The following is a 21,229-nucleotide window of genomic DNA, read 5'->3' as shown; positions in this document are numbered from 1 at the left end:
ATTATGATGATCCCAGCTTGGCTCAACAAGATCTTTGTATCAGCTCCCATCCTTATATTTTAAATGTCTTTGTATCAGCTCCCATCCTTATATTTTAAATGTCTTTGTATCAGCTCCCATCCTTATATTTTAAATGTCTTTGTATCAGCTCCCATCCTTATATTTTAATTGTCTTTATATCAGCTCCCATCCTTATATTTTAAATGTCTTTATATCAGCTCCCATCCTTATATTTTAAATGTCTTTATATCAGCTCCCATCCTTATATTTTAAATGTCTTTGTATCAGCTCCCATCCTTATATTTTAAATGTCTTTGTATCAGCTCCCATCCTTATATTTTAAATGTCTTTGTATCAGCTCCCATCCTTATATTTTAAATGTCTTTGTATCAGCTCCCATCCTTATATTTTAAATGTCTTTATATCAGCTCCCATCCTTATATTTTAAATGTCTTTGTATCAGCTCCCATCCTTATATTTTAAATGTCTTTGTATCAGCTCCCATCCTTATATTTTAAATGTCTTTATATCAGCTCCCATCCTTATATTTTAAATGTCTTTGTATCAGCTCCCATCCTTATATTTTAAATGTCTTTATATCAGCTCCCATCCTTATATTTTAAATGTCTTTGTATCAGCTCCCATCCTTATATTTTAAATGTCTTTGTATCAGCTCCCATCCTTATATTTTAAATGTCTTTATATCAGCTCCCATCCTTATATTTTAAATGTCTTTGTATCAGCTCCCATCCTTATATTTTAAATGTCTTTGTATCAGCTCCCATCCTTATATTTTAAATGTCTTTATATCAGCTCCCATCCTTATATTTTAAATGTCTTTGTATCAGCTCCCATCCTTATATTTTAAATGTCTTTGTATCAGCTCCCATCCTTATATTTTAAATGTCTTTGTATCAGCTCCCATCCTTATATTTTAATTGTCTTTGTATCAGCTCCCATCCTTATATTTTAATTGTCTTTCTCTCATTTTTAACCCATAGTCTAGCTCGGGGGTGTCAGCCACCAAAATCTTTGGCAAGCCAGATGATTTTGTTGGTGTAATCTCACCAGGACTGGTGTTTGGTGGTGTCTCACCATGACTGGTGTTTGTTGGTGTCTCACCATGGCTGGTGTTTGGTGGTGTCTCACCATGGCTGGTGTTTGGTGGTGTCTCACCATGGCTGGTGTTTGGTGGTGTATCACCATGACTGGTGTTTGCACACCACAAAGATGGGGTGGCAATGTCTAGCCATTGGCCAGCCACACCAGTGGTCTGCTGAGTTTGTGTGGGATGTATCAAGCCACGTGGGGCAAGTGTTAGAAACTTGAGAGGTTTAAACCTCCAATTCTTCAAACCTTCATTCCTTGACTTGTTTTCATGACTGGAAGTCAAGATTTCACCCAAGCCACCTTCTCCAGAAAACTGTGGAGATACCTAAAATAGAAAAAATCTTTTCATGTATCCATCAATCTCTTTTTATATATATGTATGGACACATGTGTATTTGATGTATATATGTGTGTATATATATACACACACGTATATATATACATATATATATATAAATACTTATAGACATACATATATATATACACACATATATATATATATATAGCCATCACCCACGGCCAGGCCCGCACTGGCATCTGTTAAAAACCTGCTGGGGCACCAGGGGTTGCCCTGAAGTTGATTTTGTGAACTATGGTCAAACTTTTATCCACAGCCTAATCACTCTATAAATATGTCTATAAATGTATACATGTCTATACATGTATACATATACATGTATGTATGTATATATATATGTGTATGTATAGATGTGTGTATGTAACTGTATATGTGTAGGTGTACATATATATATACTTGTATGTGTATTTGTATATATATATATATATACACATATACATATACTAACCGCCCTGCACTGGGCTCTGAGAAAAACCTAGATGTAAAGGAACATGACTTCCATGTTTTTTAAGCAGCATTTACCCTGCTTTACCTGGGTTTAGGAAATATAATACTTTTCTAATTAACCGCACCCCTGCAAGGGCACCAGCGGAACCACCTGATTCAACTTAGTAAACGACTAAAATACCCCATTTTATCCATAAGCTATCACACAGTTATAACTGAACATCATGGGAAAACCTGGGGGGCAACATAGCCCCCTGTCGGGATGCCAAAGGATGCCCGGTAACAATTTAGTTAAGGACTGTAGTAACCCTTCTTATCCATAGTCTATTGCACTGTTTAAAACGAACTTAAGTGCCATAGCGCTCACGGGAAGGCCCGGGGTGCCAAATCGCACCTTGATGGTGCACCAGAGGTCCCCCTGTATTCGATTTAGTGTATGACTATAGTAACAATGTTTATTCACAGCCTATCGAATTTGTAAAAACGAGCGATTGCACCATAGGGCTCACAGGATAGCCCAGGGCGCCAGCGAACACGTCTGATTTAATTTAGTGAACGACTATAATACCCCAAGCAAACAGAAAGATAGAAATAAACATAGCAGACATTTAGGAGCATCTTCTAAACTGTTATTGATTAAAATAATAATTAGTAAACAGTACGTTCAGTCTATAAAAATTTTAAAAAGGCAATATTTAAAACATCCATGTTTTACCTACCAAATTGCATTTTATCAATCCCTGCAAATTATATAATTTTTTTTTCCAACACCAAAACAAACAAATAAAATGTATTTTTTCCACTGATGTAATGTTTTTCTTAAAGGGAAGTAAAAAAAAAACTTAGTGATCAAACAAAGTGAAGTAATCTGTAAACTGTTAAAATTGTTGTGAAGGATGATATATATTCTTTGACTTTTGTTATTTCCACATGACTTAAATTAAAATTATACGTTTGGGAAATTTTTTAATCATTAATTTAGATAATAAACACTTTAGGTGTATTACACTATGGAGATCAAGCAGTGGCAGAAGTAGAAAAAAAGGGCCACCCCGCGGCTCTTTTAATGTCAAGATGTGGCTCTTCAGCTCCGTGCACAAATATTAATATTTGTTTATTTTTATTTTCAAAACTCATAAAAATATTGTTCTGCAACACTCGGTAATGAACAATAAAATAATAAACATAAACAATAAACACTCGCTATTCTATTAAAATATTTAGTTACGTCCTATTTCTATGTACTTCCTTTTAACTTGTCTATCTCAAACTGCAACATTCAACTTCATGGTGGAGATCAAAAAGAAACTAAACGAGCTAAATCTAAAAAACTGCATGGAAAGGAAAACCCAGCCTATGCCTTGCTTGAAGAATATGATTGTTTCGAAAAAAAATTACTTCATTTTGTTGAAAACCCGGAGCACGGTAAATTATTTTGAAAAATCTGAAAAAAATATCATGATAAAACCAACGCTACTATTAACATGAATCACTTCAGCATTACTATAAACAAAATGAAGGATGGGTTCACTGAGAGATTTGAGCAAATCAAAGTTCATAGTCAAAGTAGATTCTCTCAACACAAAAACAAATGAGATCAACGTTAAGCTATTCGGAATTGATGCTGGTTCGCTTCAAATTAAGATTTGAAAACCAAACATTTGTGGAGCGGTAAATTTACTGATCTCAAGAGCAAGTTAGATGATTTGGAGGTCCAGTAAAACATGAACGTTTCACTGTACAACTGGACAGCTCTAAAAAAATGCCGCGAGTTGAGGCCCTATTATGTGACGCATGGAATAGTCTTGGAAGATGCTACGGTGAGGTGAAGAATTTGGCTGATTTGGAGTGCTGACGATCTTTGGGTCAACATATTCATGCGAGCAAGAGTTTTCTTGCATTAATATAATACCAAGTATAAAAGCCAACTAATAAAAATCTATAGGCGTGCTTGAAACTGAAAACAAGTTATGAGCCAGGTTTAAACAAACTTTCAAAAGGCATGCAAGGCGAAACTGTTGTAAATAGTATTCACTAATTATAGATATATAATTTAATTACTGATTTTATTATTCTATGTTTAGTTTATGTTTTAATTTGAATAAATATTATTTTATATTTAAAGCTATATATATATATATATATATATATATATATATATATATATATATATATATATATATATATATATATATATATATATATATATAAATCATAATATAAAATATCATAATCCTAAAATAAAAGTGTTAGTGGCTCTTTGTAAACTGGGATATATGGTAAATTATAACTTTTGGCTCTTCCGTCCAAAAAGGTTGCCGACCCCTGACATAGGATAATCATTTCTGGCCTGATCTGGTTTTGACAAAAAAATGTCTTTGTATTTTTTTAATTTAAACAATTTACAACAACATGTCGTGTGTGTGAGTGCATTAGTCTGTTTTGAAAATCTCCGCTTCATTTTATGTTTGCCGTAACACTTCCAATCCTCAGCCAGTCAAAATAAAATAAAATGTGAAAGCTGTGTAGATCTATGTGTAATGGTTTCTCATGTTATGTTTATTTTTATATTTTTTTTTATTTATATTATTAATTTTAGATACTTTTCCTTTAAATGCTATTTTTCTAAAATTATAATTGCTTTTTAATTTGTTAGTACAAATCTATTAAAAGGAGCTTATGAGCACCCCTATTTAACTATTTAAAAAAGGGAAATAAGTCATGGAAGTGTTTTCACACTACAGCTCATGCATATATTTTTTTTCCACAACAACATGTGTTAGCTACTATATAAATCACTACTGTAGTAGATCTCTTTGTTTTTTACAAAATAGGGAGGGGGGGGGGGTCTGGCTTTTTGTGACAAAGGGGAGGGGAGGAGGTAAAAATCGTCAAAAAAAGCGTGACGTCATTTATGGATGACCCCAAAATAAAAATAAGTAAATGTACATACAACCGAAATTATTGTTATTAGATCTATATTCTTTCTGATTATTTGTAGAATACAGGATAGTACAAAATCAGTAGTGTTGCTAGGTCTAGTGTCACCTGGTGCGGCACTTCGTGTTGTGTGTGTGTTGGCCTACATAGGCCTATAATTTAAACATGTGCCACATACGGGTACATGTATGTGTATAAGCTTTAATCACTCCAGACTTAATAGTAACGATGTTAATATATAGTCTGTTAATAATACAGTTGGATATAGCATTGTTTTCTTTATAGTTAGCACGATTACGTCATGGTGTCGCCCCCACCCTCTTGTAATAATTGTAGATTTTTACTTAAAAGACTATTTAACTTTAACTGATCACTAATGGAACTGGTAAAAAGGAATTTTTCTTCTGTACGTTTTGCAATTTTATGCCTTGGTGTCACCCCCCTAAATGATGTTACCCGGTGCGGTCCGCACCCCCCGCCCTGCCCTCGCTACCCCTCTGTACAGAATAGTAGTTCCACCAATAAGTACATTTTACATTGTAAAATCACAATGGATTGTGGGCCCCTAACCAACGCTATAAAGAAAAGCTGTCTTAATATCCAGCGACCTCTTTTCAACAGATTGTGTGTTTGATTGTAGAAGAAAGAGGACTAGGCTGTCACGATGGTTTAAAAACAAAGGGAAAAAGAATATACAAGAGCGTCGGGTGGTGTCTATAGAAAAAAGTTAATCCAATTGTAGCTACAGTATTCTTTTTACAAAACATCCATCATGTCAAAAATGCAAGAAAATAAATTTTCTAACAATAAAAAAAATGATTATGGTTGGCTGTATATATACACACACACTATATATATATATATATATATATATATATATATATATATATATATATATATATATATATATATATATATATTTATTTATACATACACTAGCCGTACTGGCCAAGTCTTGCAACGGCATTTGATGTACAAGTTATTTGTAAACAGCCATGACCTATGTGCTCATTAAGCATCATATACTTTGCATGCTTGGTGTTTGGGAATTTATAAATTTTTCAATTAAGGCATTCTCAATGTACAAAATGAAGTCAGTTTGATAATAAAGGTCGGATATAATTTTACCTGATGATGGAACATGTACATGACATGAAGGGTGATTGCTGTATACCTTTATGAACAAAAATTGTGCACTACTTAAATTGCTAAATTTGCTATAAGAACAAGTTGTTTTTTTCAAATAATGAACTTAGCAAGTTTTGCATTTGGCCTTCTCAAATATAAGTTATTAGAGACGGTTTAAATTTCACCCTATATCTAAAAATTGTGTAAAAAACTTTTAAGCATTTTTTCTTTTATCCACATTTTATCCTTTGTTTTTGTGTGTAATCAAAGAACTAGATAAATTAAATGTTGAAATTCCTCACTTTGTTTAGGTATGATTGAGCTGTATAAGCTGCAGGTGGCCAATTTAATTCAAGCACTTTAAATAATGTATAGTTTATATAAGACCGTGTAATGTATAGTTTATATAAGACCGTGTAATGTATAGTTTATATAAGACCGTGTAATGTATAGTTTATATAAGACCGTGTAATGTATAGTTTATATAAGACCGTGTAATGTATAGTTTATATAAGACCGTGTAATGTATAGTTTATATAAGACCGTGGTCACTCTAGATCAGCTTCAGGTCACTTCAAACAGGATTATTGAAATGACTCTATGTGCCAGGTAAAAAGAGATTGAACAGCAAAATCTGGCAAGAACAATTACCCTGCAATGTACCTGCACTAGTACCCGATCTAATACTAATAGGTGTAACAAACAAACATCGCAGACTTTGCTTATATATATATATATATATATATATATATACATATATATATATATATATATATATATATATATATATATATATATAAATAAAGTAATAACGTATATAATGTTTATATTTTCTATGACACTAGTTAAAGTATATATTTTATATACAAATTGTAAATTGACATCAATTACTCACTGTAATGGTGTGTTACAACACACCACAACAAATGGCCAGGCGTCAAGGAAATTGCAGGGACTCTCAGAAGTCAGCGATAACACACTACAGCAGGGGTGCTAGCAATGACCCCTGGTTCAGTTGAATCATCAAATGTCCAATCCATATTGTAGAGTGCTCTTTAAAATGAATGTAAACACAATAGTGCCCAGGTAGCTGCAGCCAAGGTGCTGGAGTATACGCCTCCATTTAGTCAACAATTAGAACAGCCAATCATGTACATAGTGTAACGCACTCTTTAAAACTAACTAGGCATTGGAGTGTTCACAGGCAACAATTAGCACCAAACGTACCCTTGAAAATACCCAATCAATACTCTCTACAACCAAGTTTTGGTGAATACAACAGGTCACTTCATTTTCGATGTCATTTTTTCTGCACTATGGGACATTATTGGGAAAATGGTGGTATAATAGGGATAATTGGTGGCCATTTAATAAAGGAAAAGTGTCTAGTGAGAAATGTACTGACCCACAAAGGCTGACAGACTTCTCCAATGCTGATAGCTTTAACAGACATGGGTTTGTCCCCTACACCATCAGGTGGCACCACAGGAACAGGCTGCTCACTTGGACTGGACACAAACAGCAGGGCAGGGCAGCAAGTTTTCTTTTTCCTCATTTCTCTCAGCACACAACCTACACAAAGAGATTGGAGCTCTTTTATTCTCAAAATTAATTTTGTTTAAAGGTTAAAAAAAACAACAGGAAAGTGCTTAAATACATTCTCAGTAACTGATGTTAAACATAATGTAAATAAAACCTCTATTTATTTGGTATACAAGGAAAACTTGAACTAAGAAGGGATTTCATGTTTATATGTACAGTTTTGAGAAGTCTACTTGTAGTTAGGCCACCACATCAGCTAAAGTTAACCCATAACTTATGGGACACTTGCAAAAAAAGTTGCAAAAGTGTAATAACTATTTAATACACTGCATATGTTTTTTTGTATTTGGAAACGGTTAGACTTTTATTTTAGTGTGTTTTGTGAAAAATTTTATTAAGAAAAAAGTTACTGTTGTAATTTTGTTAGACTTGTCGAAATGTCGGAAAAATGGAAAAAGGGTGACAAGTGTGCACACAATGTACTTGCTATAATGTATGCTATAGGCCTCCTGATAGCTAAATCAATGTACTTGCTATAGAGTCCTTGCAAACACGTGACCTAAATCACGTGATACCTACGCCCGCCGCCACAGTGGTGTACATCAGACGTAAACACAATCAGCTGTTCGCCAGCGCTGGACGTGTTCACCAGCGCTGAACGTATTCACCGTATGTAAAGAATCGCGCCCGTGGAAAAGGAAAAATATGTTAAAAAACGTGAACTCTTAGGAATTGAAGATCCTTATACAGTTATTGACAGTTTCGTGGATAATATAAATATGTGGCCGAAATTTCTAAATAAAAATACTGTTAGTAATACCGTTTGCGTTTGGAGTTTAAGTAGACGAAGCTGATCAAATGCAGTAATATATTATAGGTTATCTACTGTAGCAAACGTGAGACCACTTAACTCCTACAAAACCCACACTACAACGGCTAATATAATCCATGGGTAATAACCAATCTGGGTAGCATGCTATACAATTTAAGACCCTTATAATCCAGCAGGGAAGTAATCAGACACATTAATACTGACGTTCAACCCTCATGATGTCTGCCCCCACCTGTATCTAGCCCACAATAAAACCAAAGAGGAGTCTGCCCTGCCCTCCCCTGAAAATGTCTCACCTCCGTGATACCCAGCCCCACAGAGATAGTATTTCTTATATAATTTGACCCTCAGGGCCCAGCAGGGAGAACAAAGGGGAAAGTCCCACTGCTCTCCCATCAACATTTCTCACCTCGATGTCATGTTATGTCATTTATAGCACACATGGCTTATCAGGGGAAAGCATTAAGGCATTAAGAATCTTAACTCTGGACAGCTACACACTAGTATACTAGCTACACACTAGGTGCCTACTGTAAACTACTAGACTGTAGGCCCTATGTAGACCTGCAATTGTATCAATTGTAGACTGGGTCCATTGTTATTATTCTAAACCATCTCACTTATAATGTTTCTAGCTTGATTTGTTTCTTTTATAAACAGTGGATTTAAAAAAAAATTAGCCTAATCATTAACCAAATAATAATAATGTGGTAATTTGTTGTTGGCTGGTATGATCTAGATTGTACTACTAGGCTACAAAAACTTAGTAGACCAATTAGGCCTACTAGATATGAATTTGAATTTAATTTGAATTTAATTAAACTCAGTCCAATATCAGATACATATTGCTGTAAAAAGACAACAAAGTAGGTAGGCCTTAGTAATTTATTAAAGCCTTCTACTACAATAATATCAACTACATGCTTGTATAAAGCTTTTACAATTTAATTTAAGTAGCAGATTCTAGATCTAAGTCTAGTCATACAATCTATTTCAATTTCAGAAAATTTTGTTTGCTAAAAAAATGATTAGATAATAGAGCGAGATTTTAGATCTTAGAGACAATTAAATGCTTTATTAGGCCTATTATGACTACTTTTGATTTATTATGGGTGTATTTTGAATCGAATGTAGATCTAAAGTAATTAAATTTAAGTAAAGAAGTAGATTCTAGAATCTACCCAGCGGAGCCAGGTATTAGGCCTACTATTAGATCTTATTATTCTTATTATTACTTTTGACTTTGTCTTTTACTATTAGTATTTGTGAAGGTCGAGCATATTTGTTTTATTAATAGTTATCTTTTATAATTAAAATGAAGTTTATTATTTTACTGTCCTTACCTGAAACAAAGTATCGAGAACTGCATTTGATCAGATTCGGCTACTTTAACTCTAAACGCAATCAGTATTACTAACAGTATTTTTATTTATTTTTATTTAGAAATTTTGTCCACATATTTATATTATCTACGAAACTGTCAATAACAGTATAAGGATCTTCAATTCCTAAGAGTTCAAGTTTTTTAACATATTTTTCCTTTTCCGCGGACGCGATTCTTTACATACGCCGAACACGTCCAGCGCTGGTGAACACGTCCAGCGCTGGCGAACAGCTGATTGTGTTTACGTCTGGTGTACACCACTGTGGCGGCGGGCGTAGGTATCACGAGAGGACGTGACGTCATATGAAAGGACTCTATAATGTATGCTATAGGCCTACTGATAGCTAAATCAATGTACTTGCTATAATGTATGCTATAGGCCTACTGATAGCTAAATCAATGTACTTGCTATAATGTATGCTATAGGCCTCCTGATAGCTAAATCAATGTACTTGCTATAATGTATGCTATAGGCTTACTGATAGCTAAATCAATGTACTTGCTATAATGTATGCTATAGGCCTACTGATAGCTAAATCAATGTACTTGCTATAAATAATGTATGCAATAGGCCTACTGATAGCTAAATCAATGTACTTGCTATAATGTATGCTATATGCCTACTGATAGCTAAATCAATGTACTTGCTATAATGTATGCTATATGCCTACTGATAGCTAAATCAATGTACTTGCTATAATGTATGCTATAGGCCTCCTGATAGCTAAATCAATGTACTTGCTATAATGTATGCTATATGCCTACTGATAGCTAAATCAATGTACTTGCTATAATGTATGCTATAGGCCTCCTGATAGCTAAATCAATGTACTTGCTATAATGTATGCTATAGGCATACTGATAGCTAAATCAATGTACTTGCTATAATGTATGCTATAGGCCTACTGATAGCTAAATCAATGTACTTGCTATAATGTATGCTATAGGCCTACTGATAGCTAAATCAATGTACTTGCTATAATGTATGCTATAGGCCTTTGATAGCTAAATCAATGTAGGCCTACTTGCTATAATGTATGCTATAGGCCTACTGATAGCTAAATCAATGTACTTGCTATAATGTATGCTATAGGCCTACTGATAGTTAAATCAATGTACTTGCTATAAATAATGTATGCAATAGGCCTACTGATAGCTAAATCAATGTACTTGCTATAATGTATGCTATAGGCCTACTGATAGTTAAATCAATGTACTTGCTATAAATAATGTATGCAATAGGCCTACTGATAGCTAAATCAATGTACTTGCTATAATGTATGCTATAGGCCTACTGATAGCTAAATCAATGTACTTGCTATAATGTATGCTATAGGCCTACTGATAGCTAAATCAATGTACTTGCTATAAATAATGTATGCAATAGGCCTACTGATAGCTAAAAAAAAATCAATGTACTTGCTATAATGTATGCTATAGGCCCCTAACAATGTCAAGATTTTTCTTCCGCTGACAAGAAAACATGAGCAGGCGATCTTAAGAGCAAAGACGTTAAAAATTAGCAAATTTCTTGGATATTTTTAAAAAATCTAAATATAGAAAGATATTAGGCCTATAAAAAAAACATACAACACTCCTGACTGATCAACTTGTTCAGTTAAAAATATTAGTAATACTAGATCTAATACTTTTAACATTTAGAATTTAAAAAATTTTAAATTTAAACCTAGATGTTAAAAATATTAGTAATACTAGATCTAATACTTTTAACATCTAGAGGGTCATCCATAAATGACGTTATAAAACAGTTATCTAAAACGCGAAATAACGTCTAAAATTCGTTTTCTAACATTGCTTTTTTATAATGCAAAAGTGTGACGTCGCAACATCTGAACCCCCACCCTCCCCCTCATCACACATCGTCACAAAATTACGGACCCATCTCCCCCCCTACAGCAGCCATTTGTAAAAAATGCTAAGCCCTAAAATGTATGATAATAGGTAAACCTCCATTTTAGCGTATTTTATTCCCCGCTTCACGTTCACCTCCAGTTGAGCGTATTTTATTACAAACACAACCGAAACACACAAAAACGTCAGGAAAACACTAGATCTACTAATTTTTTTAATGAATGTGATTTTTAATTAGAAAAGGTAAAAAAACAAACATAAAAAATAAAAAGCATTAGAACTGTTCCAATTAAATATCGAATCTCGTGTAATCGTCAGCGGGAGAAAAATCCTTACACGGTCGCGGGTTCACCGTGAGTTCACATTGACTATAATTATCAGCATACGTCATAGCTCGGGCAATTGCTATTTGAAATTGTGTTGGCCTCAGTTTTGGGGTCATTGTAAGTTCATTAATGTTTATTTATAGTATCATGCCTGGGAGATACTTGTAACAATACAAACTTAACCGCCTTGCAATTGTGAGTTACGTTTACGTACTTCACCCATTGCCATGAAAATTCTGACACACGAACATTGCACATTCAATATTCTAAATTTGGATTTTTCTCAAGTTTTAACTTTAACAAAACTAAATTATCAAAATCTAAAAAAAAAGTCAGTCTCTTTGTTTTTTTAATTCATTTTTATTAATTTGTTAAAACAAAAATACAATACAAATAAATGAATCGTGTTTTCTTAATGTTTTGGTGTGTTTCTGTTGTTATAGGGTAAAGGAGGGCGTTAAGAGCCGTGTGGTATTAAGCCCCAATCAACACCCCACCCCCACAAAACCCCCAATAACACTGCTAATCTACTTCTGAGGTAACAACCACTGCTGTTCTTTGATAACAGAGAAGCAGAGGATTCATTTTATGTAATTTATGACCCATTTGGTCCAATAAGGAGAGGATGAGACAGGATTTAATCCCACTGCTCTTTCCCTAAAATTTCTCATCTCCATAAAACCATTTTGTGAACTTTTTTTCCAAATAGACATAACTTGGGAAACTTTACTTTGTAATAAACCAAATGAGTTTTTCAAGCCCATTCTTTGTTCCTGTATTAGAGCATTGGTTGTTGTACATTTTAACACTATTTTTATAGCTATGGCTAGAATAGTTTTATTTTGGTGAATTTTTTTTGCACAGTGATTATTGGTGCCAAAACAAAATGGCCGACATTTGTCCCATTTTACCATGCTATAAAGTTTTTATCATTATCAGAGTAAAACTTGACTGATTATTACCATAATGGTTTTATTTGTTAGATAATAACTAAATCTACATGAATACATTAATTTTGTCCACTAGCTTGCCTGTTTAGAAAAGTTATAACAGATACTGTTATGTGGCTCTTGAAACCCTAAGTGCAAGTTTCTCATTTATTAGACCACTGAATATGACACTTGTATAGGAATAGTTAACACAAAATGTATTAATTGTTAAACAGACTTGTGTCTAAATGATAGAAATACAATTCTAACCTGCTAAAAAGTAAAAATTCAGCCATCTGATGTTAGCCAGGTAATTTTAAAATGGTACATGTACTTATTACCCCTAAGGGGCAATACAGCCGACTCAGCCCCCACCTGTTTCTAATCAACCATAAAACTTCTAATCTCTTTGTAGGTAACAGGAATAAATGCTCTTAGGTCTCAGCCAATCTGGGGTGGTATGTTATGTAATTTATGACCCTCATGGTCCAGCAGGGAAGTAAACAGACACATTAATACCACTGCTCCCCCCTTACAATTTCTTACCCCCATGATACCCAGCCCCCACCAGTTTCTGGCCCACTATAAAACTTTATCTCTTTGTAGGTAACAAGGATTACAGTTACAGATCTCAGACAATCTGGGGTGGCATGTTATGTAATATAAGACCTTCATGGTCTAGCAGGGTGGAGACCAAAGAGGAATCAGTACCACTGCTCTCCCCTCACAATTTCTCACCCCTATGATACCCAGACCCCACCTGTATCTAACCCACCATAAAACTTCATCTCTTTGTAGGTAACATGGACTAAGTTCTTAGATCTCAGGCAACCAGAGATAGCATCTCCTTATGTAATTTATGGCCCTCAGGGTCCAGCAAGGAGAACAAAGGGGAAACCAGTACCACTGCTCTCCCCTCACAATTTCTCACCCCCATGATACCCAGCCCCCACCTGTATCTAACCCACCATAAAACTTATCTCTTTGTAGGTAGCATGGACTTAGTTCTTAGATCTCAGCCAACCAGAGATAGCATCTCCTTATGTAATTTATGGCCCTCAGGGTCCAGCAAGGAGAAAAAAGGGGAAACCAGTACCACTGCTCTCCCCTCACAATTTCTCACCCCCATGATACCCAGCCCCCACCTGTATCTAACCCAGCATAAAACTTATCTCTTTGTAGGTAGCATGGACTTAGTTCTTAGATCTCAGCCAACCAGAGATATCATCTCCTTATGTAATTTATGGCCCTCAGGGTCCAGCAAGGAGAACAAAGGGGAAACCAGTACAACTGCTTTCCCCTCAACATTTCTCACCTCCATGTCATGTTATGTAATGTATAGCACACATGGCTTATCAGGGGAAAGCATTAAGGCAGATTAGTTAGTACCACCCTTTTTTACATACAAGAATGTTAACTCTGGACAGCTACACACTAGTATACTAGCTACAGGCATACTAATGTGCCTACTGTAAACTAGTAGACTTTAGGGCTTAGGCCCTATGTACACCTGCCATTGTATCAATTGTAGACTGGGCCCATTGGGGCCTAGTGATAGCTAGTATCAGTTAAAGTGTGTGTACACAGCATTAACTATTTTGGGGTTAAAAATTAATTATTTTTATTGCGGAGTTAGTCTAAACTAGGAGATAATACTTATTGCCCCATTGCCCGGCTCCTTTCACCCCAAATGCTGATTTTGGGGGTATGACAATAAATGTTCAATTAAACCCATTTAAAGTATATTTAATACACTTTGTTATTATTTTTATATTGTGTAAGATATGTTAGAATAATTTTGCCATATTTTCAATACTAAAAAATTCTTAGATTAGTAGAAATCTTTAAAAATGTACAGGTGCTAAAAAGTGTGGCTCTTAACGCCCTCCTTTACCCTAATAAAATACGCTCAACTGGAGGTAAACAAGCAGCGGAGAAATAAAATACGCTAAAATGGAGTTTTACCTGATAATATTAATATATTAAATATAATAATCTCAACATTAGGTAATCTATCGTTTTAGGTACGTAAAATCGCCCGCGACTTGTAATGTGAAAAACAGGTGACTCCTTAAATTTTAATAATTATTTCACATTTTGAGGAGGATTTATGTTTTTTAAAATACAAAAATGTTTCCTTGTTTCATTTATGTATCTGTTTTTAAACAATTGAATTAAAACTTTTCCGTAATAATTGAAGACTAGCGATGTTTCCAAAAGATGCAACCATGCTCATTTACTATAGCAGCCATCTTGTTTAAGGTTTATTTTTATAAGATTCAGGGGGAAGCCACTCTATTTTACACATGGCTGCTGTTTATATATTATATATAGCAAATCTTGCTGCAGACACTGCTGTTTAAAGTTAATTTCTGGCCTATATTGATATATTTAGCCATTGATTTAGGTTTATTATCCATTTATCTATAATATTTGACACAAACATATCACAATATACCTCTATTAAAGCCTTGACAATGAGGTAACGTTTTCGTACATTAATAGCCGCGGGCGATTTTACGTAGGGCCTACCCAAAACTAGGGATTTAGGTAAAAAAACACTAATCATCATATAAAAATAAAAATTACATATTCTTGTAGAGCTCAACAATATGAAAACAAAACAAAAAAGATTTTCTGTCTAGCTCAAATAGTTTTTTTTTGGCGAATTTTTTTGTGAGGGGTGGAATCCCCTTGCTTTTGCATTGGCCAATTGTGACAAGTCATGGTATACCTGAATAAATTGAGCATAGTTATTTTACTTGCAGTTGTATTTTGTTCATATTTGCAGAGTTTAACTAGAATGATATATAGAACTTGTAAATGCTGTTGAAATTAATAAAAATAATACAGAACTTATATTTTTGTGTTGGCTTCCTCCCATAACCCCAAAAAACTGTGTGCTGCGCAAATATGAAAATGTTTCTAAAGCCATATTTTATATAAATACAGCAAATGAAAGAACTACAAAGTTAGAAATCTAAAGTAAATGACTTGAACACTGTTATGTGCATATAATTGCCTCATTATTTTGGGCAGGTGAAGTAGAGTCCATCTTTAAGCCATTTTGTTATAAAACTGCTGCGCAAATATGAAAATGTTTCTAAAGCAATATTTTATATAAATACAGTGAATGAAAGAACTCCATAGTCAGAAATCTAAAGTAAATGACATGAACACTGTAATGTGTCTATAACTGCCTTGTTATTTTGGGCAGGTGAAGTAGAGTCCATATAAAAGCCATTTTGTAATAAGTGAAATGAAGTTATCAGATCAATGTTTTTATGTGTGAATTGTGTATGGATTCTGATTTTCAGCATATAACTATATCTAAGGGTAAGTAGAACTTGAATACTTAAAATTACAGTTAGCACAATGTTAGTGTATAGCAACAGACAGGTAACCTAGATCTAGGTCTGACTCTTGTCAGTCTAGAGTAGAGTCTAGTCTGACAAAATTGGATTTTTAGGAAAAACATATTCTAGAAAACTAGAACTAGAGCTGAAAAAATTAAAGATGGGTATGTAAATATATTTTGAAATAAAAAATTAGATTTGTTTGCACATGCCATAAGATTGCTGTTATTAGTTGATCAAACTTAAAGGCAGGAAGATCGGGATGAAAAAATATAACAATGGTGGCATCGTGACCTACATACAGTGACTACGTTCGGAGGGGTATAACTAATGTCGGAGTCAAAATATCCAAAAACAAATTTCATTTCCAATTACTTAAGATATGTCTGATCAGTAATCTACTCTCATCTAGAGGAATCTTTTAAAAAATCGAGATTCCAACGTATTTGAAACTAACCTTGATACAGGGGGAAGACCAAAGCAGAGACAGCATGCAATCAGGTCGCAAAGCCATTAAAACTAAGGGACAACCACTCTACTTTTTAATTAACCTTAGGAAATGACCTTTTAAACTTAATTAATTACCATAAATTAAAAACTTATTAGTATGCAAAACCAAATCTCGTGGGTCCGGTATCAGAAAGTAATGGGCGATTTCGGGTCATGTTTTTACCGCGAACTCGGCGGATGCCGACAACCCTACCAAAACGATAGATTACCCAACATTACAATCTGAGACTAATCTCGATCGACTCTAGATCTAGATCTTGATCTAGTCTAGATTCTAGATCTAGCAAATCCACAGAATTATTTTACAAAAAAAAAACCCACAACAAAATAATACCTACTAGATCTAGCAAATCCACAGAATTTTTAAAACTAATCTAACCCTATTCGAGAGAGTAAATTTGCTATTTAAAACAGCAGCCATCTTAAGAAAATATTGTTTAGAGTAGCTTCCCTTTCATTTCTATTCCATTCGTGTATGTATTTACTTAGCCCCTTAGGCTAATGCCTGGATTATGTTCCAAGCGTGAAAAAAATTATTTGTGCTGATTTTCTCTCATCAAACTATAGCTATTTTAAAATTTGGACATATTTTTTTATGTTATTACGACATTATCGCGAATTCGCAACATCAGGCACTAGGCCTATATGCCATATATGGACCAAAATAATTATTTTTTTAGCCTGGGTCATTTTACTATTTTTACTGACACATGTTTCTCTTCTCTAAATATCCATGCACAAATAATAGAATATCACAAACTAAACATACGGACATGGAAGGAGATGTAGACTCACTTGTAAAATTCATGAAAACTATTGTTTAGTTCAGTGGCGTAGCTAGGATTTTCGGACCCCTATGCAAAAAATTATCAATGGACCCCTTCGTCAGCCGTTAGGCTACAACGAAGTTAAACATACGCAGCGTAGAAACTGTATACCTCTTATGAATGGGTACTTTGAAACATTGCTGTCGTGGTTCTACTACACTACAGTAACACACTACAAATGAAAGGACTTCCCCAATGTGTATAGCCTTAGTTTTCCCTGGTTATGCTCTTTTCGTGAACTTCTATTCAAGATTTTCGTTTGGATTTGTTTTCGTTTGCTTTTTTGTTTGCGTTTGATTTTGTGTTTTCTTTGTGTTTTCCTTTGTGTTTGTATTTGTGTTTGCTTCTGTGTTATGTTTGCGATTTTTTGTTGTTGTTGATTGGCTGTGAGGGTTAATTCGAAAAGTAATATATTTCCTAAATCGAACCCTGCCGGGGCGCCGGCGGACGCGCCCGGTTAGATTTAAAACGAAATTATGCACCATAGCGCTCACATGATAGCCCAGGGTTAGTTAAAGACTGTACTAATCTTTCTTGTCCATATTCTATCGCACTGTTTAAAACGAAATATGTACCATAGCGCTCATAGGATAGCCTAGGGCAGAGGCTTAGCGGGGGGGGGGGGGGGGGGTGCGGACCGCACCGGGTGTCACCATTTAGGGGATGACACCAAGGCAAAAAATAGCAAAATATATAGAGAAAAATGATAATTCCACTTAATTAGGTTATTAATTCGAGTGTTAAATAGTGTTTTAAGAGGTACAAATCGAAAGTTTGAGGAGGGGGGGTGGGGGTGTAAATCGAAAGTTTGAGTGGGGTTGCAAATCGAAAGTTTGAAGGGGGGGGGGGTGCAAATTGACAATTGAAAGTTTGTCCCCGGGAAGGGTCGCTACGCCTCTGGGGGTGACCAGTGGCATAGCCAGGATAGCTAATGGGGGGGGTTGAAATAAATTTCTTCCAGCATTTTATAAATATATAATTATATATATATATATATATATATATATATATATATATATATATATATATATATATATATATATATATATATATATATATATATATATATATATATATATATATATATATGTCATTGCTTCACTATGATGTAAAATAAATTGAAAGTACTCTGAAAGTACTCTGGAGAAATAAGAAAAAAAAACACACAATGTTGGCCGACAAAATAAAAGAATGTATCACTCTAAATTTAAAAAAAAAAAAAAAAGATACACATTATTAACGCAACACAATTTTTTTGTAATCCTTGTAAAAACAAGTAATTAAAAAAAGTCTAGTGACAATTTTAGCGCAATTTCCTTATGTTATCTAAAAATAGCTCTCTCGTAGCGTAAATCAAGAGCAGGGTTAGTAAAACCATTGGTTAGCTATTAAAACGTTTTTTATAAAAAAAAATTATAGTATTTTACATGTTTTATTTACAATAGAGTAACATGACTAAAAACCATTGCGCGCCTAGCTACCGAACGTGATGTCGCAGCCTTTGAACGTGACGGCGCAGCTATTGAACATGATGACGCGTGTGGTGTGGTTGCATAAAATGCCTACTAATTCGGTCCAAATTTTAATTAATTAAAAAAAAATATTTTTGTGACCAAACGAAAGGATATTTTTGAAAACTTTCTTCGGCAATATTGTTCTAAATTATGGCAGGAATCGATTGGTACATGTTTCAAGTCGCTAAGTGGTCTGGTTGCCGAGATATGGGCCAAAAAATGCATTTTTTCGAGGTTTTTTGGCTTTTCCGGGAAATCCATGAAAGAAACCCGGAATTTTTTTGGCCCACTATCATCCTGGTAACTTGCTTAACATAATTGCTTTTGGAACTAGTCCTCGATATTGCTTCGTTGAGGAGGAGATACGACTTAAAGCTGCGGACACACATCCATCCATTCATTCATACATTCATACATCCAGAAATGACGGGTTAATAAACGCAATTCTCCAGAATGGAAATTGCGCTAAAAACAATTTGACATAATGATTTCTAGAAAATTAAGACAAACGAACTAAGGGAAATAATCACTCTCTTAATATAAATATATCTATTTCTACAAATTTAATTGTAAATGTCAAAACATATCACTAATTACTTTAATATGTGGTAAAGAAACTTTACTTTATTCGTTTTTACAAAAATATAAAAAAAAAAAATTCATAAAAAACGTTTTAATAACAAGCTTTTATGTAATGATGCACTAAAAAGTAGAAAATAAATTATAGACTACTATTTAAATAACTATAAAGAAAAGCGTGGGTCACTTTAGTATCTATTGGATACCTTTACTAATATTAAGGAAGACACCCCCGTTTTTCTATCTAGTTATTTAAATAGTAGTCTATAATTTATTTTCTACTTTTTAGTGCATTATTAAATAAAAGCTTGTTATTAAAACGTTTTTTATGAAAATTTTTTTCAGTACTTTACATGTTTTATTTACAATAGTGTTACATGACTAAAAACCATTGCGCGCCTACTGAACGTGATGGCGCAGCTATTGAACGTGATGACGCATGTGGTGTGGTTGGATAGACATGCCTACTAATTCGGTCCGAATTTTACTTAATTCATAAAAAATTAATTCGGCATCCAAATTTAATTTCAGAGTGCATTGTCTCCATGTCTTGACCCACGTGTCAAATGTGAATCGTATCGGTCAAGTAGAAGTGACCGAATTTTCACTCCAGCGTTTCGATCTAGACTGACGACTGACGACAGACTGTCTACAGAGGAAGTGAGTTAAATAATAAAAGCTTGTAAAAATATATAAGAATTGTCTACAATCAGAATTAAATATATTGTCATCATAAATGCTAAAATCTTACGGCATAATTTAAGTTTTTAAAATCAGAGTTGGTATAAAACACGCTTTTCGATTTCATATTAAAACTAAACCTAATTGGCGGAAGATTTTAAATAAAAGCCTACATGTAACTAAACCATTGGTCTTACAGTTGAGACCACACATTTTCTAATTAGCAACTGTTTTTTATGTTCTTTAAAGATCATTTTTTTTAAATAATGATAAGGTGTGGGTTGGATCACTGAATTGCACACACACACACCTATTTACTGGTAATCGCAAAAATAATATTTAAAGAGTTTTACCTGTTTCAAAAGCTATTATTCTGGCAGCAAGTTACTTTGGTATGTCATTACGCGGTTCCCCAAATGTACCAACAGATCAGTTTGTGGTGGGTTAGGGAGGGGGGTTCAACTTCATTCACCGCTGTCCGGTCACTTTAGGTCAATTATCCTACCCTGCGTATACCTAGGTGTGTCCCGTTTTATGTGGTGAAGTGGGGGGGGGGGTTGGGGGAAACCTACTCAGAGTGAACATAACGTCAGTTTTTAGATGATATTTTTAAACATACATATACAATTATACATCTATACTGATTCAAAAATAGATTTAAGTAAGTAACAGTGGTATTATGATAGTAAAAAAAAATTACAGAGGGGTCCATGGGGGGGGGGGTTGTAACCCCCCTGCCTACGCCACTGGGGGTGACACCATTAAGTGCCGCACCGGATGACACCCGACCTCGCTACGCCACTGGCCCAGGGCGCCAAATCGAACCCTGCCGGGGCGCCAGCGGACACGCCTAATTCAATTCATTTAACGACTTTAATACCCCAAAGCTTATCC

General features: G+C 34.4%; 1 protein-coding gene across 5 annotated transcripts; it reads right to left on the bottom strand.

Moving 5' to 3' along the window:
* Nucleotides 1-33: 33 nt before the first annotated feature.
* LOC131941276 (uncharacterized) lies at nucleotides 34-17,175 on the bottom strand. 5 transcript variants are annotated; one of them, XM_059300441.1, is made up of 3 exons: nucleotides 17,069-17,175; nucleotides 7,389-7,555; nucleotides 34-1,435 (listed from the first exon to the last, which is right to left on the bottom strand). In XM_059300441.1, exons 2-3 carry the CDS (start codon nucleotides 7,536-7,538, stop codon nucleotides 950-952), a joined length of 636 nt encoding a protein of 211 aa, XP_059156424.1. In that variant the 5' UTR covers nucleotides 7,539-7,555; nucleotides 17,069-17,175; the 3' UTR covers nucleotides 34-949. The 5 variants fall into 5 exon arrangements, with proteins under 5 accessions (XP_059156424.1, XP_059156423.1, XP_059156425.1 ...); XM_059300440.1 differs by having other exon boundaries at nucleotides 17,073-17,175; XM_059300442.1 differs by having other exon boundaries at nucleotides 17,114-17,173.
* Between the last annotated feature and the right edge of the window lie 4,054 nt (nucleotides 17,176-21,229).

This window comes from Physella acuta, unplaced genomic scaffold, assembly GCF_028476545.2.
Source record: "Physella acuta isolate Inbredline_101_S28 unplaced genomic scaffold, ASM2847654v3 ptg000355l, whole genome shotgun sequence".
NCBI lineage: Eukaryota > Metazoa > Mollusca > Gastropoda > Physidae > Physella > Physella acuta.
The sequence above is the reverse complement of the archived record's forward strand: the minus strand, read 5'-3'. Positions and strand labels throughout refer to the sequence as shown.